General features: G+C 34.9%; 1 protein-coding gene across 5 annotated transcripts; it reads left to right on the top strand.

Moving 5' to 3' along the window:
* Window positions 1-7232: 7232 nt before the first annotated feature.
* Window positions 7233-21050, top strand: LOC145635981 (uncharacterized). Of its 5 annotated transcripts, none has more exons than XM_081687402.1 (9): window positions 7233-7515; window positions 7595-7774; window positions 7869-7944; window positions 10293-10422; window positions 10536-10659; window positions 13349-13440; window positions 19176-19245; window positions 19341-19427; window positions 19917-20649. In XM_081687402.1, exons 1-9 carry the CDS (start codon window positions 7354-7356, stop codon window positions 20028-20030), a joined length of 1035 nt encoding a protein of 344 aa, XP_081543528.1. In that variant the 5' UTR covers window positions 7233-7353; the 3' UTR covers window positions 20031-20649. The 5 variants fall into 5 exon arrangements, with proteins under 5 accessions (XP_081543528.1, XP_081543527.1, XP_081543530.1 ...); XM_081687401.1 differs by having other exon boundaries at window positions 7234-7515; window positions 7592-7774; XM_081687404.1 differs by lacking the exons at window positions 19176-19245; window positions 19341-19427; window positions 19917-20649 and adding exons at window positions 17960-18011; window positions 20658-21050 and having other exon boundaries at window positions 7235-7515; window positions 7592-7774.
* Window positions 21051-26141: the final 5091 nt, after the last annotated feature.

The raw sequence follows: 26141 nt of genomic DNA, 5'->3' as shown, positions 1-26141 counted from the left end.
AATCATGTTGGAATGGGGGTTATGGCAAAGAGGGGTCCTTTCATCCTCCTGGATTAAGGAGACCTCTTTGTTAAAGCCCTATAAATCTTCATCATCCTCGTCATGCTCCACATTAATTATAGGATTTTCTATAGACTTGATCCTCATAGGTGAAGCATCGATGGTGATAGGAATTCCCCCAACTATGGCTTTTACTTGTTGGTGGAGAGATGAGGGGAAAACCTTTAGGTCATGAAGCTAAGGGCGTCCCAACAGTAGATTGAATGAAGCTTTAATGTCTACTACTTGGAAAGTAGTAGCATGTTCTATTGCTCCCGCCGTTATATTCATGGTAATTTTACCAAGAGCTTGACGACGAGTGTTGTCGTAGGCCCTTATTCCTTGTGTAGACGGAGTTAAATCTTCATCCCTTATGCCTAGCATCCTCGCAGTTCTAAGTGGACAGACGTTGATGGCCGATCCATTGTCTACAAGAGTCATAGGGACGTTCATTCTCTTGCAAACTACCGTGAGGTTTAATGCTTTGTAATGTTTGTCACCTTCTGGAGGTAAATCCTTGTCAGAAAAGGTGATCAAATTGATTGGACTAGGAAGATCACTCGTGAGGAAGTTGGCCAACCCCTCAGGAGTGGTGTCAGAATCTATTCCTATTTTGTCCAAGGCAATCATTACAGCCAACCTATGTTCTCGGGATGTTGCCAGAAGTTTCCATACGTTCATTTCAACTTTTGTTTTCTTAAATTGCTTGACGATATCATTGTCTTCGATGATAGGTATGGGAATTTGTTGCGTGGTTGGCATGGGTTGTGTTGAAACGGGAGGTTGCATTCTCCCAGATCTTGTGAGGACGTCTATTGATGAATCTTCTTCAACCCAAAAGTCGTCCATGGCGTATCACACAGAAGGTGGAGGTCCTACTATGTCTTTTAAGTAGACATCTTCTTCATCACTATCCCAAACTCCATTAATATTCGCATCCTCTTCTTGTGGAACTTGGACTAGTTTCTTTTCATCAATCATTTTCTGAATTAAATCCTTAAATTTAAAATAGTTTTCGATGGTGTGACCCCCTGATTGATGATACTGACAGTAATATCTATCTGTCATTTTCAATGATTCGAATGGTCTCGGTTCGAGAGGTTTGATCTCGCCACTCTCGGAGAGCATTTCGAACATTTGTACATATGGGATCCCAATTGGAGTGTAGAGTCTATTACTCTTCCTGGGTTTTTCGATTACTTGCAAAAAAAAAGTGTTTCCTCATTCCCTTGCTAGCTAGAGGTAATGAGATCTTATTGGCTTCCACAAGATCTTGAATGAGATTTTGAAACTTGTAGCATTCATTTGTGGTATGACCGTTTCCTTGATGGTACTTGCAGTAGGACTTGGGATCCCACCTTGAAGATCACTTTTCTGGTGTTGGATCCTCTGTAGGACCAATAGGTTTGATTAGTCCTTGATCATAGAGATGATCAAAAGTAGCATCATAGGTCATTCCCATGGGTGTGAATTCTCTCATGGGTGTGAAGTTCTTTTACAACTTTGAGAGCTTCACGTAGCAAGTGCGATCCTTCCATCATAGACAATGTGAGCGATTGTATGTCCTCTTTGCTTGCTGGTTCTGGAAGGCTATCCATGGCGTCGAAGAAGATCTCCTCCTCTTCTTCGATGGCATGGATTCCTTTGACAGGTTTAATGAGAGACGAGGGGTCAACCTCGTTTTCCTCATCAGAGATAGCCAAGGCATGAGCGAGAGGTGCATTATCAATACTTGGCTTCTTACTGGCAGGGGGCAAGGGTAGCTTGTTGTTATCGATTAAGTCTTGGATAGCTTCTGTTGATCTTAAGTTTTGATGATGACTTAGGATCTCATCCACCTTGCTCCTTTGGGCCTTCACTTCATGGGCTTCTTGGATTAACTGCAACTTGTAATTTTACTCTATTCTATCTACTAATTAAATAAAATGAAATAAAATTACAAAAATACTTTATCGGTACGTAGACCGTACTAAGATTACAAAAATACATCACAATGCGCAGATCGTATTTAGTAATCTACTGGGCCATACTAGTCATTATATAGCAATAAATAACATCATATATTATAAAATTGCCACATAATAAATCACTCATCATGCTTTCCTAAACTACAACATCGAATGTTCATAATTAAGGAAACATGGCACCAAAATATCTCTTATTTTAATTAATGCAATTAGATAATATCATATATTATTCATGACCATTATCAATAAAATATTATATATTTTAAATTAGTCATGAGATAGAATCAAATATTATTTTAATCTTAAAAGATAAATCATATTTATCCTCAAAGATTATCCTAACAAAGTTAGGAAATTCTATCCTAATTACTAGCCAATCACAAAATTTTTAATCAATTATATCCAAAATTAATTATGGGATAATCACATTATTTAAATCAATTATTATCCTTTTGGAATATGCTCAGAATATCCTAACAAATCTTATCCAAAATTAACCACTTTAATTATGGATAATTACCAATTTAACAACTTTAAACATGGATAATATCAAATATAACAACTTTTGAATATTTGATTTTATCCTAAAATAAAAGATTTTATCCAAATAAAACCAATTTTATCTTTTAAAATAAAAGATCATATTTTCAAAATATTTTATCTCATCCAAAATAAATCATATTTATCTTGAAATATTTTAAAAATAAAATAATAATAATTTTAAATTTTTTTTTTGAAAATCGTGTACCACCACACCGGCCACCGTGGTTGGCCAGCCGAAGCTAGCCATGGTGGCTGGCTGCCAACAGCAGCCACTGCCGCAAGGGCAGCAGCGTGGCAGCAGCACTGGTAGCCGTGGCAGCAGCCGTGCAACGCTTGCACGCTGCTGCCCACAGCCACCTTGGACCGCCGCCCTCCCTCACTCCCTCTTGGACTGCCACCAGGTCGGCAGCCGCCGTGGCTGCGCCACCCAGCCGCGGTTGCCGACCTCAAAACTTTTTTTTTTTTGTTTTCAATTTAATTAAAATAACATTTATTAAAATTAAATCAAATCAGTCCAAAAATTAAAATTAAATCAACATTCAATCTTAAAATTAGGGTTCATCATAAAATTAATCCCAATTTAATTTTAACTTTTAAAATTAAATTGATCATCATACATAAAACATTTTTATGCATAAATCAATCCGATTAAAATTATGAATCATAAAATAAACCGAATTAAATCAAAATCAAGCACAAAAATCATATTTTAGGGCTAGGATTTTCGAAAAATTCGAAATTTAGGGTTAGGGGGTCGAAATTTTCGAACATATTAGGGCTAAAAATGGTCATCTTCATGGCTATTTGAGCATAATTAAATCACATTTAATCGATTCCAAAAGTTTAATCACATTAAAAATAATAATTGAACCATAATTAAATTAATCTCCCTCTTAATTGAATTAAAATTGTGGACTATCAAAGAATTATAGTCAATATGCGTAAATGCAATAGGCTAACTGATACCACTGAAGGGGTTTATAGGTATTACGCAGCGGAAATAAACATGAATCATATTCATATAATACCTAATCCCAAGATCTAATGCATAACACATAAAGAACATATAATTGTACCTATGAAGCGTGATTCCACATGCGATCGAGCAAGAACAATGGGAGATAAAGAACCTCAAGCGTGATTCCTCTACTTGGTCCACGGGCACAGATTAAGACCTCCACTAATGCTAGTTAGTTGCAATTGAACCCTTCAATTGACCTTCTATGGAGAAGTGCGAGCAACGAACCACCACACGCGCCACCAAGGTGGCCGGCCGTACGGACGAGGGGAGGAGAGAGGAATTAGGGTCTTTGGGATTGGTTGCCTTGATGTCAAAATACACTGTGTGTGAATTATGACTACTTTTTTGCAACCCTAGGCATGGATCTTATTTATAGATCTCATCTCTAAATAAGAGCCCATGTCAAAAGCCCAAAACCTAATTCTAATCTAGATATGCTAGCCCAATCCATTTCATGATTAGTTAAATTCTCGTGAGGCCCATTAATGGGCCTCTAACTTACTTAACCCAATACCCTTGTGTGTGACCTCATAGGATCCTTTCTAGCGGGCTTTGAACTATTTGACTAGTCCAAAGATCATCTCTCATAGTCTAGCAACAGACGATGACGCCCCAAGAGAACGAACTTATTATCTCCATAATAGTGATCCTTGATATATCTAGTAATTGCACTTATCGAAGACACAACTCCTTCAAAAGAAACACCTATTAAGTGAACATTGAATTTTTAATCGAAAATTATCCCTAATCGAGGTCATTTAAATGGTGGACGATTAATGACCAATTGATATTAGTGTGTAGTACGACTTATAGCACCGTTTCTTGTGCTACGAGGATATAAATCATTTACACATGTATTGGTTTAGAAATATACCATATCGACCTATGAGAATACTTTAAGAGATTCAAAATCGTCATAAGTATACTTCTCATTATTGCTATCGGAATCTTTTTCCTCGACCATGACTATTGTGAGTTCTCTTGTCTGAGTACTAGTTCGTTTTGGTGTCGGTCAAACGTCTGCCGTACATAGAGATCATAACGACAACATACGAGCGGCTAGGTCCTCTTAGTAAGAGAATCTTACATTACAAGACTGGAAATGTCCCCTACTAACAATAGGGAACATGTCTTTGTTGTTTACAAGGCCTCTTGAAGAGTGAGACTGTGAAAATGCATGGCCGTGCTCGGATGGATTTTAGAAATCATCTGTTTATTAAGAGTCAAACTTGGATTTCGAGAAACACTTCTGAACGTAATAGGGATGACGAATAATCTTACCTTATAGTTCATGAAGAGACATTAAGTTACATAGGAAAGGGGCTATACACTAAAAGCTCACTTGTCCGGAAGGATAAGTAGGAGATTGAAAGGAATGGTGTCCTTTGAACAAGTGTATTATTTCGATAAGGGGTTCGGAATTATTAGAAAGCTAATTATTCAGTGAGGTCAAGTGATCGGAATGCCTAGGTGGAGGGCGCTTCTGATCAGTAATATTAATGTATAATTAATATTACAGCTTAATCTTGACTGAACCCTTCGGGTCACACCCAAGCAACTAACGAGCCGAAGCGACGAATTAATTCGGAAGTAATTAATGAGTCGACCGAGTAATTAATATTTAGACGTCGGAAATTCGAGCTTGGAGCGTCAAAACCGAGAGTGAGTCGAAAATAGTAAAAGACGAGACGTGAAAATACTAATAAATCAACAATGACAAAAAAACCCCTAGCATCGGAATACCGAGTGCTGGGGGCGCGGCTATGCTAGTAGCGGGGGCTTGGCTAGCATGCCACATCTAGCAACCCGCACCAATGTGCGAGGCATGTTAGCAGGCAACAGCTAGCATCCCGCACCAATGTACGAGGCATGCTAGCAGGCAGCCGCTAGCAGCCCGCACATGATGCGCGGCGTGCTGGCAGCTAGCCTCAGCCAAGCAGCCCGCACGCATGGTGCGTGGCCTGTTGGGGCGTAACACATGGTAGCCCACCTTGGGTGCCTTGGTGCCCAAGTGTGGGGTGCCACGTGGCGCGCGGGTAGTGGATGCTTGAAGGTGTAGGTGGAGGTTCCTTGGAGGAGCTTGGCGAGCAAGTATGATCCCCTCTCTCTCAAATGGTCCTCACCTAGCCTCTCTAGTGAACTTGACACTTGTTGATTTATTACTAGTTTGATTATTAATTTTATCTTAGCTTTAAAATAAAATGGGAAAATCAAATTGTCTCACATTGATGGGAGAGCTTTTCACACTCTTACTCTTCCCTACAAATACCCAACTTGGGGTATTGGGAAGAGCACTTGAGTAAGTGTTGAAAAAGGCATCACCATTGTGAAAACCTTTGAACACATTTATTACTCAGGTTTTGGTCGGGCCTTACTAACTCCAAGGCATTAGACCGGTGCCGGTGGTCGAGTTGTGGGTGGACTTCCGTTGGAGGTCGTCGTACTTTCGAGACTTGCTTTCGAAGTAAGAGCCCCTTGAGGTCGGGCAAAGCACGCGTCAAAGGTATAATTACTATCCTAATCTTGTCATTAAGTTAATTATGCTTTGTGATTTTATTTATTACGAGTGCGGTCTTGGCTCGGGTTTTCTTCTGCGGTGAGTCGGACTCACCAAACCCCAACATAAACCAATGCCAACTAAATGGATCCTATGAGATCACACGTTACAGTGTTAGGTCGAACAAGAATACCGAGTCCAAAAGTTGGGCTTAGTGAATGACTGGCCATAATGAGTAAGATAGGAATAAGTCTTGCCATAATAATATGATTATATAATAAAGAGCTTGGGGAAAAAAAACATGAGATGTTCATCTTTCAAAAGAAACAACATAATATTTTTCCCTTCCTCTCTCTCTCTCTACAACCGGTTAGAAGTTCTCCATAGAAGAGGAGATTAATTTCTCTCGTCTAACTAGCATTGGTGGAGGTTCGATCTACGCTTGTGGACCAATATTAGAGGAGCAACAATTGAGGCTCTAATCTCCGCAAGAAGGTAGAAGAAAGCTTGGGAATTCACGCATCAAAGGTTAATTCTAAAGTATTTTGTGATCCTTTATTTGTATATGCATGAGATCCTGTTTAGGTGCGTATGAATGAGATTCATGAAATTCGCTTAGAGTATTTAAAACCCTACAACTTTTTTTAAGGAGTTAGTATTATCATACTTTGATTTGCACACTTTGCTACTAGGGTGTCCTTTTGTTTCGCTATGAAGCAACATTGAGGGATTGAGGCCATTGTCGTTGAGGAAGGAAGACGAAGAGGAGGACGTCGAATATACGATTAGATTGGCAGGAAGACAAAGAGATGGTGATGGTTGTGCTGGACTGTATTTTGTCCGCTATTGTGTCCCAAATGACATTATGTCAAATCCGCAAATTCTCTAAAGCTGCCAAGCATATTCATACATGATAAGATAACCAACTCATCAATGTTTATCCAAATTCATTTTTTTTTTCTTTAGAGGATTTAAGAGATTTCGTCAAATCTAGAACCTGTAAAATATCAAGTCAACTACTTCAACCCCCAAAAATAATGTCAACTCATGTAATAGGCTATAAAATACCAAGTCAATCTTAATATACAAATTTTACTCCCAAGTGGTAATTTTATTTCTTAAAAAAAGACTAGCACTTCATTTAAAACTCCTTAAACTTAAATCATGAGCCTCATTACTATTAATGAGTGGCATTGCACTAATCAACCACTTGTTCAATTAGGGTTTATAACATCGCACGAACTTCTCCAAACCATTCATCAAAAAAACCTTTGATTTCTTCAACAATGGCGGGTGCTGGAATTCATCCTTATCACCACCACCAACACCAACAATGGCCGCCAACGCCGGCACCTCCACCAGCTCCGGCCGCCGTTGCTCCGCCTCCGCCGCCTAACTCCGTCGTCCCCATGCCACCACCTTCCCTCGATAATCGCCTTTCCGATGATGTCAGTTTTTTTGCACTTTCGTCTGATTTTAGGGTTTTGATTTGTTTTTTGATGAATTATTTTGATAAATTTTCAGCAGGTGAGGACGATATTTATATCTGGATTGCCGGAAGATGTGAAAGAGAGAGAATTGCAGAATTTGCTGCGATGGTTGCCTGGTTATGAGGCGTCGCAAATTAATCATAAAGGAGAACATCCTATGGGTTTTGCTCTTTTCTCTTCGCCTGAGTTTGCTCACGCTGCTAAAGATGCTCTTCAGGTGTTTAATTTTTGTTCGTTTGCCATTAGATTGTTTTTTATTGAATTGTTGAATTGATTGATTTTGCTCATTTGATTTGATCCGCTGTATGTAGAATATGGTTTTTGATGCGGAATCGAAGGCGGTTTTGCACACAGAGATGGCAAAGAAGAATTTGTTTGTGAAGAGAGGTTTGTGTTTTTGATTTTTATTTATTTTGTTTGTTTAGTCTGTTTTGTTGTAATGGTAAATGTTTAGTCAATGTTGATGTTGATTATAATTGCTGAGTAGAAACGTAGGGAGTTTTCGTATTAGGATCAGTGTTGGTTGTCGTGTATTATTCAATTGAGAAGGCATCAAGATTGGATCACCTGTTTTTCTGTGTTGTAATAAAAAGTGTATGTTAGGTTTAGAGTGGTATGCAGCTCAGAAGTTAAATGATTTAGAAAGATTAAGTGCTTAGTTGAAGGGTTGCTTTGACGTTGGAAAGCTTGCCTTCACTTTGGTCTTTAATCGAGTGTTGGTTGTCGTGTATTATTCAATTGAGAAGGCATCAAGATTGGATCACCTGTTTTTCTGTGTTGTAATAAAAAGTGTATGTTAGGTTTAGAGTGGTATGCAGCTCAGAAGTTAAATGATTTAGAAAGATTAAGTGCTTAGTTGAAGGGTTGCTTTGACGTTGGAAAGCTTGCCTTCACTTTGGTCTTTAATCGAGCTCTAATGATGACTGGTATTGTCTTTCTATGCCCTCCTCATGGTGGAAAATTAAAAGGGAAATACTTGAAATGGGTTTAGTTATTTTGCACTTGAACTATATATGTAATGCCCAATTGACATAGTCAATGTGTCAGACAACGGGGAATTTTGTAGTGTAAACCCCTACCAATACCATGACACTAAGGATCTTGAGACCAGTTTGATTTCCTTTTATTTATTTAGAAATTTAAGCATTAAAACGAACATAAGATTTTAGTTTTACTATCAAAAGTATATGCATCACTTTACTTCTTTTTTGGATGGGTGGAGAAGAAAAGGAGTGTTCTTTTACCAATGATGCAATGACATGGGAATGCAATGTATGAATACTCTTGGTACTGAAATGTGACATGACTTGTTAAATACATCTCATTTTAATACTATAATATATTAATGATAGCAAGGTAGCAACAGCTCCCACAACTGTGATAATTGTTTATATTTTTGTTGGGATTTGCATGTATCTAAATATGGACAATGGTACACAGTATGACACAGCACATTTCTAAAAAATCATTAGAGCAAGTATTGGTAAATGCTATGTTACTCGGACTCGGGTACCCATGTCCGACACGGGTATGTGTCCAAGTGTCCGACTCGGCTATTTTGTGAAAAAATTCTATGATTGTGAACTAAAATGAAGTGTCCGAGTGTCATACCCATGTCCGAGTGTCGAGGGTCCGACACGGGTACTTGAGGTAAAACAAAGAGTCCGAGTAACATAGGGTAAATGTGTAATTGGGAATTTTAAGCAACATAAACAATAGAATATAAATGAATCATATTCAAGTTTTTATTTATGTTTTGGAATGCAGGAAGGTTTATGAGTCAATCCATTATTACGAGTTTACAGCCCCACCATCTTAGCCTTTTTTTTCTTGGAGGTTTAAAATCAATCCATTTCTATAATCTTTGAAGTATTGGTGTATGTGTAATATGATATCAATATGTTATCCCCCATCTTATCAATAGAGAGACTCTTTTCAAAGAACACTAATTTATTCCCCAACACCTAATCACCTATTTATATAACCTAAAATTATTCTTAGCTCCCATCTTGGGCTTGGTATTCTTACAAATTACCTAAATTATGCCCCAACACCTAGTTACACTTTAACCCCCCCCCCCCCCCCCCCCTGTCCCTCTTTCCTAAAACTTAATGTTCTTATTTTTTGAGGTATTATGAGCATATTTGAATTCTTGATTTCTATTTAAGGTATTTAGTCAATCTGATTATTAGACAAAATTGCAGTTATTACTTGTTAGCATTAAATTATACTACCTTTGTTCTTTTTAAATGCAACCATTCAACTGCCACATCTATTGAGAAATAACTTTGACCATTAATATTTGTAACTGTGTATATTAGTATAAATTATAAAAAGTTGATATTATGAATTCGACACATGTGTACTTCAGGTGTCGCGAGTCGGATCCTTTGATACGATATGAAACAACACGATACCCATATATACTGTGGCCTTGTATGAAATTTTATTAAATCTAGTCATCTTGAGTGTTAACACCGTGTCAGAAACAACACCCAAATCCGAGTCTGAGCAACATAGATATACATCTTGTTTGTGTCATTTTTTACTTGGCTTTTAGCTGTGTTAATTGCCGTTCATTTATAATTATTTCTACTTGCTATAGTTGTTAACTACTTGCCTTTTTCAGGCTTTTATCTTTCTGCGTCTTTTGTCCTTTTATCTTCCTGTCTGGTGGGAGGACTGCTGTTTGATGTATAACAATTTTCATGTCTTCTTCTCTCTTGTTGTAATAGGCATTGTAACAGATGCAAATGCTTATGACCAAAGTAAACGTTTACGAACTGGTGGTGACTTTACGCATACTGGTTATGCCAGTCCATCACCATTTCACCCTCCTCCAGCACCTGTTTGGGGACCACATGGGTATAGTTTCTTTGATTCTCAGTGAAAACACTGTCTTGTGAACAACATACTAGTTTAGCTGAAAGTTTTCTTATTGCTAGGAGACAATAATAATACTCATTTTTATGTTTTAGGTATATGGCTCCCCCTCCTCCTCCGCCATACGATGCGTATGGAGGATATCCTGTACCTCCAGTGCCAATGCCTGCACCTACTCCTTCTCCTGTACCTGCACCAAGTAGTTATGTTCCTGTGCAGGTACTTTCTCCTTGACTTCTATCTCATGAATGAAACTGAATAATATGGACAGTGGCATGGATTTTTAAGTTAAGGTCTTTACAATAATAAATATGCTTACCAATAATATTAAACTTCACGTATAAGAATATTCTTAGCTACTAATCCCTTTTAAGTACAATGTATATAACTATGTGTAACTGTGTAAACTTTTAAAAATGTCTTTTTTTCATAATTTAATGCTGAGACATATGGAATGTCAAATGTGTCCCCTCCCTCTCTCCCTAAAGAAAAATTTATGCAGTATGAATTATGGACGAACACATGATTGTACTCCGTAACATTGAAGTTTGCACATATAAATGCAATGCTAATCAGATATTTTGAACTTCTTGAACGGCGACCATTGTTTATCTTGCTTGAATACAAAAAAACTTATTTTTGTTGTTGTTGTTGTGGTGCCTCGTTAATATTATTGACATATCTAGGTGAACAAGTCTAATGTTTCTTTGCATATATATATATATATATAACTTATCTAAACTGAAACTCAAAAATGTTAAAGCTTAGATGTTAAAGTCATACGAAACGCTTTTTTGTAGTCTTAATTCTTACGTATTAATCTTAATGCTTAAGCTTTTTTTTCTTTTTGTTTGTTTTGGAATGTCAATTAATTTCCTTAGGACTTTATGGAGTTCTTTTGATGTGGAAACAATCTCCTTTAGTTGATGATGAGGTGGTACAAGCTCCACATATCATGGTTATTTGTTAACTTTGTGGCTACATGTGATCGTTGATGCGGAAACAATTAATTTCTGTAGGACTTTATGGGATTTTTTTGATGCGGAAACAATAAGTCTTAGTTGATGATGAGGTGATAGAAGCTCCACATTTCCATGGTTACCAATTACCATACTTTGCCCTTAATTAGGTCTACTTTCATGTTTTGCTTGAGGCCAAATTGCATTAAGGCTTAGTTGTGAGTTAGCAAGATAATCAGATATCTTAAGGATGAATCTTGAAGCTAACATGAACAAATTCAGCCTTGTGCTAGTCATGCAAGTCATTGGACAGGTTTATATCCAACATTAGTCCCAAATGGTCATGAAAGATGGCATGCTCGTGTCTAAATCTGCATGAGCAGTCAGCATGATTAAGCAACACACCAATAGTATTCTCAGGTTCCACCCTACGGTTGTGTATATTACTCGTTTGTTCAATATATACTCCTTTGTTATTTAGCAATTAAGATTTCTTTTTCTTAATGATAATTTATTGTTTAGCTTTTGATCCTAGCCTTTTGATTGTAATCTAATGGCCCTTATATTGAGGTCACTTCTTGGTTATATTAGGCTTCCTGTAATTATAATTTACAAGGGAACATGCCCCTATGCTTTTTGTTAAATTAAGATACGAAAACTCCTCTCTTTGGTACTTTGTAAACTATCTTTCGTGGAAACATCAGAATTTTGTGATCTTTCCTTGCTGGCAAACCCTTGGCCTTTTTAATCTACTTTGTTTGTTTGATTATTCAACTTAGTTGTTGAATAGGTGTTATCTTTGTGCTAAATTTCTTTCAAGTCTTACCTTTTATGTTATACAAGCTGTGAGACACACGCAAATTGCGTGTGCAACGTAAGAAATTTCTATGCATACCTCGATTCTCCTTTTTTATTTTTATTTTTTTTATTAAAATATTATTTACCTTATTTTAATCATGGAGGTTAAAATGTAGGATATGATTTCCCGAAAAAAAAGGATGGTAGTTTTTTTAAAAAATAAAATGGTAGTTATATTTTTTAAATAATGGTAGTTTCTTCTTAAATTAATATTATAAAAGAAAGGGGTATTTTGGGAAAGTGAAATTTATCACCCAAAGCCCCCTTTCACTTTATATATTACTATAGATTGATCTTCATGCAATCCAATCAGAATATCGTTCCAAAATTTTCGGTTATCGGGTTTTAGTTTAACAAACGAATATCAAGAGCAAAGGTTGTTTAGCCTTATGGATTCATTGGCAAGATGATTTGAGGATCATTAAAGGTGGTTATAGGATTTTTTGTGAGTGTAAAGTCAAAACCTAAACTTTTAGGTTTAATCTTTATTCTTTTATGCAAAATATTTTAAAATCTCCTATAGCCATTTATTAAAATATTTCAACTTCTCCTTAACCTTTGTTCTATCACTCACTCCCAAAGTTGTATCAAATGTTGGTTCAAATAATGTTTTACAAAAGCTAATATAGTGAACCAAAAATCTATAATAGAAGTTGCAAGTTTGCAACATTATTTTCTTTTCTCACCTTATGGACTGACAGGTTCAGAATTCGTTACTGAATAGCCATAATATCATGGATTGACCTTGTTTATTTCTGTGGTGCCACATGTCACGGTTTGTAGTTTTTGACTAAGGATTGTCTTTGTGCTGAATATCCTTTGTTTGTCATGCAATCCGCTTTATATTCCTAAATTTTTTGTTCCAAAAATTTGAAATTTCTTACTTTTGCTTATGCAAGTCATTTTTATTTATTGCTTCTTGAAATTAGGAACTACCAAGTATTTTTATTTATTTTTATTATTATTAATTAAAGTTTTTTAATCTCTTTAATTTTGTATATCTTGCCTTGCATAGTTCAGCACTGAATTTTATTCCTCTTGTTCTCATTACTGTATATGTTTTTGTTGTTGTTGTTGTTGTTGTTGTGCAGAACACAAAGGATAACCCTCCTTGTAATACTCTATTCATTGGTAACCTTGGGGAGAACATCAATGAGGATGAGCTGAGGGGTTTGTTTAGCATGTAAGCATGTCTCCTCCTTGGTTTGTTTCAATATTTATTGGGGGGTGGGTGGGGTTAGCAGTAGTTTAGTCTGGCCATTGAATTATTTAATTTGCGGAATTATGACAAGGGAATTGGTGTTTGTTTTATCTATCTATTAATAATTATATTTCTGTTATTCCCTTTGAAGCTTATTTGATTTATGGTTGGGTCTTTATGAGTTATGAGGATCAATGTTTGTGTCAGTTCCAATGGTGACTCTCATGCCACATTATTGTTATCTCTTCTCTCATGTTGAAACCATATACGAGACATATTATGCTTAATTGCATATGCCTTTAAAGGTTTAATCATAAGACCCCTAAAAATAAATTATTCTTCTGTTTTTGTACCCTCCCAGCCCTGTTCTTCTGAGCTGTTCTGATTTGCTCTAAAATAATAATTAATATTTAATAATAATAATAATGATTAATATTTAATAATAATAAGGAAAAATGGAAATTAATAATCCCACCTTTACCCGGTCTGATAGTAACAATCTCACCTTCAATTTATTCCAAAACAATAACAATCCCACCTTCAATTTATTCCAAAATAATCCCACCTTCAATTTATTCCAAAACAATCCCACCTTTGAGAGTCATATTCTTTTAACAATCCTTGCCCGCTTTTGTTAGATTGGTAACCTGTTGGGGGAGGTCACTTGATATGTGTCGTTTTTTAATTGGTCTTTATTTTACAAATTATTAAAAAAAAAAAAAAAAAAACAGCCAGCTTCACCTTCCCCTTCACTCTCCTGATCTCCTCCCACCGGAGCATATCTCGCACATGGATCCCCCCTTTCTCCATTAGAGCCAACCACCCAACCTCACCAAACTCAACATTATGCTTATGTTGATTCCATAAAACCTGTTAAATCACAAGCCAAGTTCCGTTGATATTTTCACTCTCCTAATTTCTTCATTTTTCTCCAGTTTAGGTTCACCTTCAATTCCATTTTTCTGGAAAATATTTTGAAGTTTGAACTTAAGTTATTGGATCAATTGAAGTTTGAAGTTTTGAACTTAATTAGTTGAATTAATAGAAGTTTAAACTTAATTTGTTGGATTAATTGAAGTTGTTCATTTTATTATTACGAGTGTCGGAGCTGGAAAATGTTGGCTAGTTCTGACATTGCCGTGTTGACGCTGGTGGTGATATCAATGGCAGTGATACAAGTTAAAGCTCAAGCCAAGGTTGTTCAGGCCGGGGGAAGGGGATATTTAGGGGTGGGTTTTTCAGGGCGAGGGGAATTTTTGGGTGGGCTCAAGCAGTCAAGCCACCGCCGTTCGTGGGGCTGGGTTTGCAAGGAGATGTAGGCTTTTGCTGGGGAAAGAAAGAAGAGATGAGGATGGGTGGGGGATTGTCGGCGTAGAAGGGGAAAGCAGGGGTGGGCAGCGAGAAGGTGTACGTTTTCGTGGTAGGGGTGGTGGTTAGAGTGGTGTGAGGGCTGTGATGTGGTGGTGGCTATGGATGGGGGTAAAAATGGAGGTCTAAGAAAATTCGTTGGAGAAGAAAAGGGTTTAGGAAGGAAATGGGAAAGGTTAACCTATTCAACAGGTACCCTGTAAAATAGCCTATTAAAAGAAGATCAATGACCAAAGTGGGTTTGCCTCGTAACAATTAAAAGATGAGATTGTTATTGTCTGACCCGATAAAAGCGGGATTATTTATTTCCAATTTTCCTAATAATAATAATAATTAATATTTAAAAATAAATATTTAGTAATAATAATGATAATGATAATATCTGTTGTGTTTGCCGACTGGGTAAAAGAACAGGACCTGAGACTATTTGCCCAAAAATCTTGTCCCTAAAGTTAAAAGTTTTATTCCACCTTTGTATTTATTCACATATAGTCATTTACTAAACCAAACCCCATATTCTTTTTTTTTAATTATTATTATTCATCTTTTTATTTAATTATTATTATTCAGCTATTTATTTTTTATTTATTTATGTTAAAGCACGTATAAATCGGTCAACATAATGATTCTAATATTGTTGTCATATAAACAAGTTTATGTGAAAACTTATCATATAAGAAATCTGATTTTTTTTTTTTTTTTTTTTTTTTGTATAATCTCTACAAAGAATATCATTACTCCCTCCGTTCCTAAATATTGAAACGTTTGACTTATTTTCAATATTCATATACTAGCTTTGACCATTGTTTTTTTAGTAACGTAAAAAAAAATATTATCATGAAGTATTTTGTTAAATAGGTTTTAATATAAAGAGTCATAATATCAGTTTTTTTTACTTATATTTAATTATACTTCCTCCGTTCTGTTAATATTGCAACAAGGAGGAAATTACGCATCCCAAAACACATTTTATATGCTAAATATCTATAATTGTATAAGAGTAAAAATTATAAAAAGTTGATATTGTGAAAGTATTATATGAGACGAATCCAACAAGATGTCATTTGACTATATTTTGCTTAACGTATAACTCATATTATATGGTCAAACAAGAGTGATGAATAGTGCAAAAAGTCCATTGTTGCAATATTAATAGAACGGAGGAAGTATATATTTAAGGTCAAACTAGTACGTCGGCATGTGTGCCAAATTTGACCATGTCAATTATTTAAAAACGGAAGGAGCATTTATGTTTGCAAACTTATTAGCAATAAATCATATTTTAGTGTTCTTATCTATTAAAATTCATAATCTTAATCATGCAGATTAATTAATATTGCATCAAGGTAAAAAATTTAAGAATGGAAGCATTCTACATCAAGTATCATGTTATAGAAGTTATAGCAATTTCTACTTCTTGGGCATATAATGCCATGTTTTAGTGATCTCATTTTTGAATGTGGACGAACTTTGGAGTAGGAAAACATCTAAGGAAGAGGTAAACCTACATGATTGTAATGAAGCAGAGTTACTACTTCACTTGCATTGTAGGACCTTACATTCTATATTTACCCTTTGATTCAGCTTTCGAATCAAATAATTGCTATATCATTCTTTCTTTCACCAAAACATCATTTTAAATTCATCACTGAAAGTTATGGAATCACAAACATCTAGTTTATTGAAGTATTTACCTTTAATCAACCAAGCGTCCAAGCCTCAGTATCAGATTTTTGTAAATTCAGTTTCCTAAAAACATGTTCAGAAGGCACATGGGACTTTCATTTGGGGATGGAAGGAGTTTAATACTCAATTACCCATGCTTTGATGCATTCAGGCACATAAATAAGCTCTTGTTCTTTTTACCTCACGTGTGCAAATACTTTGAAATACAAATATGTGTGCCTTCCTGCCCAATGCTTGACAGCAACCTACCATTCTAATCTTATGCTATTCTAAACTCTAAACCTGCTGGACAGGATTTAGTGAGCCAATGACCAATATATGTATGTGAGTCATTGAGGAAGGTTTAAAAGTTGTGCATTCCCAAGTTGTAAATCTAGATCTGCCAATGGGTTTTGAGGTATCTTTATGGAGTGTGGGTGCCGTAGTAGGTTTTCCCATGTGTTTGAATGCTCTGTAAAATGGGAGGATTAGATTTATATTGGGATGAGGAATTTGGTTTTAGGTTGTCTTAGAGATAAAATCAAACTTAGTGATTTGCCTCTTTTATATGCTATATTTGAAGTTGGAACACTGTAGTTGTTTTTACATGGGATGTATCCTGTAATATCCTTTACTTTATGTATTCCAACTCCATTAGGTCATAACCTATAATAAGCAATTTATTCATGCTGTCATGCATAAAAATAACTTGTTCTTTTACCTCACGTTTGCAAAACTGTAAACCCTCTGTGATAAATGGTTCCTGCCAGCCCCGAACTTGACAGCAACTTGCTCTTTTTAACTATTTGGAAGTGTAAACTCTAAAGGCTGCTGGACTGGACCCATTGAGCCCATGGTCAATGACCAATGTATTTTGTCAGAAAAAGAGTTTATATAAGTTCTGCAATCCCAATTTATTGATCCAAGATCTGCCAGTGGGTATTGTTGTTTTCTTTTGAGGTGTGGGAGCCATAGCAGGTAATCTCATATAAATAATGTACTCTATATATAAGAGGAGGACAGTGAGATTGATTTTGGGACAGTGAATTTGGTCTAATATTGGGCTTTATCTCAGAGATGAAATCAAACTTTATGATTTCCCCCTTAAATATGCTATATTGGAAGTTGAAACACACTAGTTTTTACATGGACTGTATCTGGCAATATCCTTTGTCTTTAGTTTCCCCAATTCCATTTTTTCCACCTAATGTGGTTCATATCGTTCTTTTTTCCTTTTCCTCTCAGCTTCCCCATCTGGGTGCTCAGTTATTTAAGATTTGATCACTTTGTTTTTCTTCTATCATATTTTGATATTCTTAGTTTATTCGTTATTGTATTGTAGGAAAAATAGAGTTTGACTCGTTGCTTTTCCCTTCTTACGCATGCATATTGCATGATGTTTGGGAATCATTGTAGTCTTTACAAGGACCCCTTCAATTCCTTACCCCATGAATTTTGTTACTTTCAGTGCCAATCTCCGCATTGTGCATATTTTGTCTAGCTGGACAATTTACACTCGGGTATCACATCTTGCTCAAAGGATATACACCTTTTTCTTTGTGAGTGACGAAGTAGAATTAAGATTTGATAAAAGATCTATACACAGGATCCATGACACTCCATCAGTAAAGCAATGTGGCAGCAATGGGCACATGCCCATAGATTATCCAAAACTGCTTTAATTTTCTGATATTCAGGATTCTTTGTTATGGATGACTTATTTGTCTGAACCTATTGTATAAAAGAAATGAAGTATCTGAATAGATTTATAATTTAGATAGTGAATGAAAGTAGCTAATTTCTGTGTGTTCTGCCTAATTTTTTAATCATGATAGAACTAAATGTATAGCTGAGTTTACTGTTATTTGGTACTTGTGGCTTTTCATTAAATGTGAGGTTTTCATTTATCTTCTTGAAAGATCTCTTGATGTATAGATATTGCAACTTTTGCACTTTTGACATCAAACATTTCTATTCAACCTCATATCGCGGTTATATAGAAGAAAATATATACTACGTAGTTATGTGGGGTCTTGTTGATTTGTCTTGGTATACACTTTCATTTTGTAATTTTTTTTTTTTAAATAATATAATTTGTACTCTTGTATTACTACCTCTGTTTCTTATTATTTTCAACTTTAGAGGGTTGCACAGACTCCTAGGCAAATTTGTGTGTGAGTGTTCAATGGAAAGAGAAAGATAGAGATGCATGTGATGAGGAGAGAGAGAGATAGAAATGACAACTTAAAAAGGAAAGAAAACATTTGTTGCAAATAATATGAAATAGAGAGAGAAACTTAAGGTCGAACATGTGCATTGGGATGCGTAAATCCCATCCAAGGTGCAACATTTAGGGAATGGAGTACGTGCTACTTGTTTCTACAACTTGTGAAGCTCTTCCTTTTCGATGGGATAGATCTTTCCACCACTCCCCCCTCTCCTTTCCCAATCTGCCAATATGATGTAATCTTAACTTTATTTCTCATTATTGAGTGATCTTGGGATCCGACAATGTGAGAATCACATTATTTTTAGCTGCTTTGATTTTCGTACTTTTAGTTAAGGTTATCTTTGTTGCTGATATCTTGTGTGGTTTTAAAGTATTGCAATTCTTTTTCTGTAAAATGTGTGTTTGCTCAAATTATGATGTTGATCTGTTTTGATCATGGGTTCATATGATGCAGACAACCAGGCTATAAGCAAATGAAGGTCCTGAGACAGGAAAGACATACTGTTTGCTTTATTGAATTTGAAGTGAGTGTACATTTAGTGGTTAATTGATTTCTTGTTTCATCATTTTCTTTTAGATTCACTACTCGAAATAATTTTCTTTTTTCCTCTCTATGCAGGATTTAAATAGCGCTTCTCATGTTCATCATAATCTGCAAGGGGCAGTTATTCCTAGTTCTGGCTCTGTTGGCATGCGGATACAATATCCTTTCTTTTATTGATCATGCATACAATGCTTGATTATTTTACATTATCATTTCTGCAATTTTGGTCATTTTATGCATATTATACTAATACCTTGTGCCTGTTCTGTTTGTGGAATCTTTAGGTTTTTTTGGTAGCTTGCTTGTGGCAACTTTATTTCTGTACTCGGTTTGGCCAATTGATTGCTTGAAGTCTTTCTCTTTGAAGGCATGGCTGCACTGCCATGATCATAAATTAAGTTTTTACTTGAATGCTTGAAAAATTACTCCACATTTCCCCCCTAAAGTTTCTGTTCTCTTTAATGTCAATTAGTGCTTTATAATTTGTTTAAAATAGACTATCTTCACTCGAATTTGCTAGTACTTTTAGTTCACTAGTCTGCTTATGTCACGTACTTACTGTTCTGTAATTTGTTCTGCTTATGTCATGTGCTTTCTGTTATCTGTAATTTGTTCTTCATATAACTGTTTTTCTTGACTTTTGACACATATTCAAAGAATCCCTTTGGTAAGAGGAAGGATTCTAATCACCTGGCTGCTGCCGCCGCCGCCGCTGCCCCTATGAATGGCATGAGTGGACCTGCCCCGCCTATGAATTACCAGTAGTCTGAAGGGGATGTACTCTATTTTACATGGTCCAAATTTGCAACTACATGATAGGATGCATCATGCAGCTGTTGCACACATCCATTTCATCAGCATTAGCATTTCTTCTTATGTGAATGAGTGCGCATAATGACATCATTAATGTACCATTGGGCCATGTTTTGCCTTGACATCCAAGCTATGCATTGCAAAAGCATACCTCTAATTGCCTTGATGACATCATAAATATCATACCGTTATCTAGTAGGACTTATGCATTCCAGCTGTAGTATTATGGATGTGTGTGTTTGATTTTCATACTGACCATGCTGTTGAGTGACAATTTGACATAATATAGATGGACTGCGAAGTCACGTAGCTGAAACTTATACTCTTGTAGTCATGTTTTTCATTCATGGGCATGAAATATTGTAAAGGAAGCATAGGAGCTCACGTCACTGATCATGATTGCTTCTGCAATCCATTGCCATTATCATTGGGTTCATCTTTCATTTATCATCAACCTATCAATCCATCATATCTACTGGTTGAAACAGGAGATAAGCTATATATTTCAGGGTTTAGGTTCTTCGAAGAAAGCTTTTTTGCTGGAAAAATTTAAGAAAATGTGCTCTTGTTATCATGCAGGCTTTTCCAATCAGTGACTAATGATATCATTGCTTTGTGTATGAATGGTCGCTGCAGCTCATTTTCTGGAAATCAGCCCCACTAGGTAAGATCATTTTGGGGTTTTTTTTGGGATGATATATCGTCTTTCAAGTTTCCTTATGCAAAAGCACATTGAATAGGAAGTTAAAGCTTTTGTTGGTCTTGCGGGCTTCTATTAGACTGTTTTTGTTGGGGAAGTTCTTTTGGGTTAGGATTAATTGTTGTAGTTTCAACTTTGTAAGCAAACTGTATATTAGCTGCGAGAGAGAACTAAAGGATCAGCTGCTATTTTTGTTAGAGCTGTACTCTACAACTATTGTTTGTATTTTCATTTTTGTTGATGGTAAGGTAAGACAAACTCTTGAGATGTCGGATGTTGCGCTTGGACTTGGGGTGGTGTGAGTGCAAGCCTCAGCATGGTGCATGTGTTCAAAGGCATAAGTACATATCAAGTATTATATTGGTCTATTCACATTCACATTCCTGTGAAATTTCTCTGACGTATTAATTTTTCTCAAAACTTAATACCAATTCTTTTTTCCGGGCTCTTATATTGATGTCTTGAACTAAAGTCAGATTCCTCAACTCTAGCGAACAATTCTTGACAAATAACTTGGTGTTTTTTATTCACTTTTTAAAAGGATAACTTGGATTAAAGATAATACATATACGAGTTGTTTGTGTAAATTTCTATACAGACTATTTATATTATACTTCATTTATAGTTATTAATTCTTTGGGAAATTCTATATTATAACCCTTTAGTTTTGCGTTTTCTACGTTGTGCTCCCTTTTTCTGAAATTTAAACATTGCAACCCTCGGGTATAATTGGTAATAACACATAGACCTTGTTGTAATCCTGCCGTTAACAAATTCTGTTACCCCCTCCGTCCACAATTATTTGTAACATTTACTATAAATGGGTGCTCTTTATTATGTGTAACAAATTTTTTTCTTTCCTCTTTTAGTAAAATTTAAAGTATAAAAAGACCATCATACCCTTGCCTTTTTGTTTTAATTTTATTTAACCTTTTTTAATTAAACATATGGGACCACTTTCTCTCTCTTCTTTCCCACTCACTTTAACCCACTATCACACTTAAACATATAAGACTACTTTCTCTATCCTATTCCTCCTTTTTACTATTAAATGAAACCCACCAAAACTTAATTAAACTACACTAAAAGTTTTGTCTAGGAGTCCGCAAAAAGTACATTTGGTGCAGATAATCGTGGGCGGAGGGAGTATATTGTTTAATCCGTTAGGAGGCTTACTACCTATTTTTGATTTTTTTTTTTCGATTTGTGTGTTGAAAAATGTTCTTTTATAAGTTTTGAGAGCCATTTAGACCCTTTTGGGTATAAATTGAGCATAGATTTAAAAAAAAAATTAAAATAATATCAAACGAATTATCTCATTTTGGGTATAAAGAAATATTTCGATTTGTGTATTATTATTATTTTTTTTAGCCGTAGAAATTGTTTACAAATTGAACGAGTCACCATATTTTAATAAAAACTCAACTACTTGGTTATAGGCTTTTATGATTTCATTCATTAGTGTTAGATGATAAACGCCTATAAGAAGCCCAAGTGAATATTGGTGTTTGAGTTGGATTTGGTAAAATCTGGTAGGATAAAATCAATTTCAAACTAGAGTAACGCATATTCTTAGGTGCACACTCATGCACCTAGAAATAGGTGTAACAACGGCACAATATGAACATTATCTTTTTAGAAAGTGAACATAGGCGTAAAAAATATGAACATTAGCTTTTCAGAAAGTGAACATAGGCATAAAAAATATGAACATTAGCTTTTCAGAAAGTGAACATAGGCATAAAAATGTGTGATTTTCGATTTCTTATGTGGTGACTTTGTGATTAACTTCGATTGATTAGGTTATACTACCTCCGTTAACATTTAGTTGCAACTTTGGGGTATTATTTGAGAGACATAAAATATTCCAAAGTTGCAACTAAATGTTAACGGAGGTAGTATATGATTTTCTTAATTCTAATGAATTGAATTTTATCTGATTTTTTGCATTTTTTTTTTTTTTTTTTTTTGTCAATGAACATAATCATCCAAAATATGAACATATGCATAGGTTCCCTTAAATGTGAACATTAGCTTTTCAAAAAGTGAACATAGGCATAAAAAATATGAACTTATGCATTTCAGAAAGTGAAAATAACATTTCAAAATATGAATGTAAGCATTGGTTTTCTTAAAGTGAATATAAGCATTTAAAAGGTGAACATATACGTAAAAAAAATATGAACATAAACATTTAAGAAAAACAACATATGCATAAACAGATTTAATTAATATATCATGAACAACACATATTTACATTATGAATATTTGAAATTATATATGAACATATAAAATATTATTATGAATATAATGCATTTAATTATGAACATAAAAATTTGAAGAAATAAAAAATAATATGATTATGAAACATATGCATTATAAGTATTAAATGTTCATTTTTTTTTACGTGTTCATTTTTTATTATTAAATGTTCATTTTTTTCATGTTCATATTTTTTTTTACGAAATGTTCATTTTGTAGAGCGTAGTATTGATTTTGGCGGATCGCGGATATGTTGTCTGGGTTATTAATTTGAGCCGCATGTTTTGGGCCTTCCCTTGTTGCACCTATCTTAGGTGCATAAGGATGCACCTAAGACCAATTGCTTGAGTAATGTTATATTATGTCTATATACTAGATTAGTACTAGTGCGTTGCACGGTGATGATAAATATTTTACCTATAAGAAGCCCAAGTGAATATTGGTGTTTGAGTTGGATTTGGTAAAATCTGGTCGGATAAAATCAATTTCAAACTTGAGTAATGTTATATTATGTCTATATACTAGATTAGTACCAGTGCGTTGCACGGTGATGATAAATATTTTACTTAATTTAAATTTATATTATTATATGAAATTAATCATTATCATGTGTTTTTTATTTAGTGAAATTATAAAGTTGCTCATCTTCTTTTAATGTATATATTTCATAATTAAATTAGTATGTTGAAGTAATCATTTTGTATGTGACTTAATTACTTGAAAATAGAGTTAAAATTATTTTGTATGTGACTTAAGTACTTATTTTGAATATATTATCAATACCTTTTCATCGAGAAATACCATCTCAGTGCTATTATATAGTCATTTGGATTATCAAAGTTTGGTGGCTTTCATAAGCCTATTATTCGCATCTTAATTGTCATATTTTCCTTCATTGGAGTTATGTTTTCAATGAACTCATATTGTTGTGTAGATTCATATATCCTGCATGATTAAAAAAATTTACTACCAAATATATGAGTAAATCTAAATTGCTAATTGAAATGTGGAAGACAAATAATTTCATACCTTCAAATTAAATACATAACAAACACAATGTTGAAACATATAAATATATATTAGCAAATGCTCCACGTGATCACCGTGCATTAGATAAAATTTCGTTTTCATAGGATAATTATTGTTTTTTTTTTTTTATTTATTATTATTTTTTTTTGAAGAAAAAATTTTATTTTTTATTTACACTTATCCTCACAAACTTTAACTAATGGATGTCATCTAATACTGTACAATACTTTGGCTCCGTAATTATAGGTAACTAACAAACTTTATATAATGCAATTTGTTATGCAATTTGATACAACCGTATTTATAGTATGCATCTATTATCTAATACAATATTTATAATTTGATGCAACTTGTAGTTTTTTTTTTTTTTATAAAATGAAAAAAAAAATGATGACATCATACAGGATAAGAAGGAGGGTGTATGATGTCAGTAAACTTCTATTTTAGTAATAGTTAATAAATGTCAAAACTTTGAATCGTTGATATGTCCATTTTATATAGTAATTTATCCCCGTCCCTTGGTCATAATTAGTAGTGTTTTTGGCTCTTTCAAGTCACTTTTATTACTAATTTGTGTTTTCTAGTGTTTTCGTAGTCTTTGTTGACTTTTGTAGGAAATTGCACCTTTGGAGCATTTTCTCGGGTTTTTCATGGAGCGACTACGGGAATTAGAAGTGCACGACCATCTTTGAAGCCCAAGGCCGGTTAGAGTCATCGAGCGGGCTCGGTAATTTGGATCCCGAGGTATTTGGACCGAGTATTCAAGACCCGAAGAGGAAATCCGGATTGGGCCGAGAAATCAAGCCCAATCGAAGTCTGAGCCTCAAAGTGAAGCAAGGGCCCGATCAGGCAAGGAGTGGCACGATTGGGCGCGGCGTTGGTGCTGTGCGTGGCCTATAGCGCGCCCGATCGTGCGAGCGTCTAGCACGATCGGGCGAGGCTGCTGAGAAGGAACGCGAAGAAAAAGGCGGGCCCGATCGGGCGGCCCTTCGCTCGATCGGGCGCGTGTTTTTATGTAGCCTGATTAGTTTAGTTTTAATTTTTGTTTTAGGAAACGTTTAAGTACGAGATTTGTACGGAATTTTGATTACCTTTTTTTCTTAGACTTTCTCTCTCTTAAATTCTCTCTCAACTTTTGTTCTTAATTACTTCCATTAATCCAGTTTTTCTTTTGGTAACAATTTCTTCTCTTTTAATTTCAGCTATTTTACTTACTTCTTTGATTATGCTTTTATTTAATTATTTGATTAGTTTAGTTAAGATGATGCGTGAGTAGTTTCATTCTAGGGTTTATGGGGATCCATAATTAATATGAAGGGATAATTTGTTATTATTGATTATTTATATTGCATGATAATTTCTTATTGAATTGTTTTAATTCTTTGCAATTAGATTATGAATCGAGCATATGTAATTTGATTGTGAATGTTTAGCAATATTGAATTGATGAATCGAGCAGATGTTAATTTAATATTAAAGGCTATTTTCAATAGGAACCTAGATCTAGTAAATTGCGAGAGCCTGTTAGATCTATGTTGATTAATAAATTGCGAGAGCCTGTTAATCATGTTATTTGTGCATTGTTAATTATTAATTACTTCGTTTTATCCCGGAATATTAATTATTGGTGAACCTGTGACCCTAGGCTTCCTTATTATTGTTTCTTTTCTCCCTAAACTTATTCTTCGTAGTATAGAATTTATTCCTAAATATATTGGTTACTTAGATAATTTAGATTATAATAATTAATTAGGAGTAAAAAGACTTGTTTCCATGTGGAGTTCGACCCTACTTCCCTATCTACTTTAGTTAGAGGACTTAGGTATTTACTTTTGATTAGGGGATACGACTTTACCCTGTCAAAATTTGGCGCCGTTGCCAGGGAAACGATTTTATTTTTATTTTCTGATTTTATTTTTTGTAGTCTAGATTATCCCCTTTTGTCTCAGAGAACGTTAGTTCTTTGAGGCAATTCTCATATTTGTCTTTTAGTTCTTTGTTTATGCCCAGGTGTTCCAGATCAGGTTACATCCCATTCGACCCTGAGATCGAGCGCTCTTTTCATAGGCAAA

This window comes from Chenopodium album, chromosome 6, assembly GCF_948465745.1.
Source record: "Chenopodium album chromosome 6, dcCheAlbu1.1, whole genome shotgun sequence".
Taxonomy (NCBI): Eukaryota; Viridiplantae; Streptophyta; class Magnoliopsida; order Caryophyllales; family Amaranthaceae; genus Chenopodium; species Chenopodium album.
Note: the sequence above shows the minus strand (reverse complement) of the source record. Positions and strands in the feature narration are given on the sequence as shown.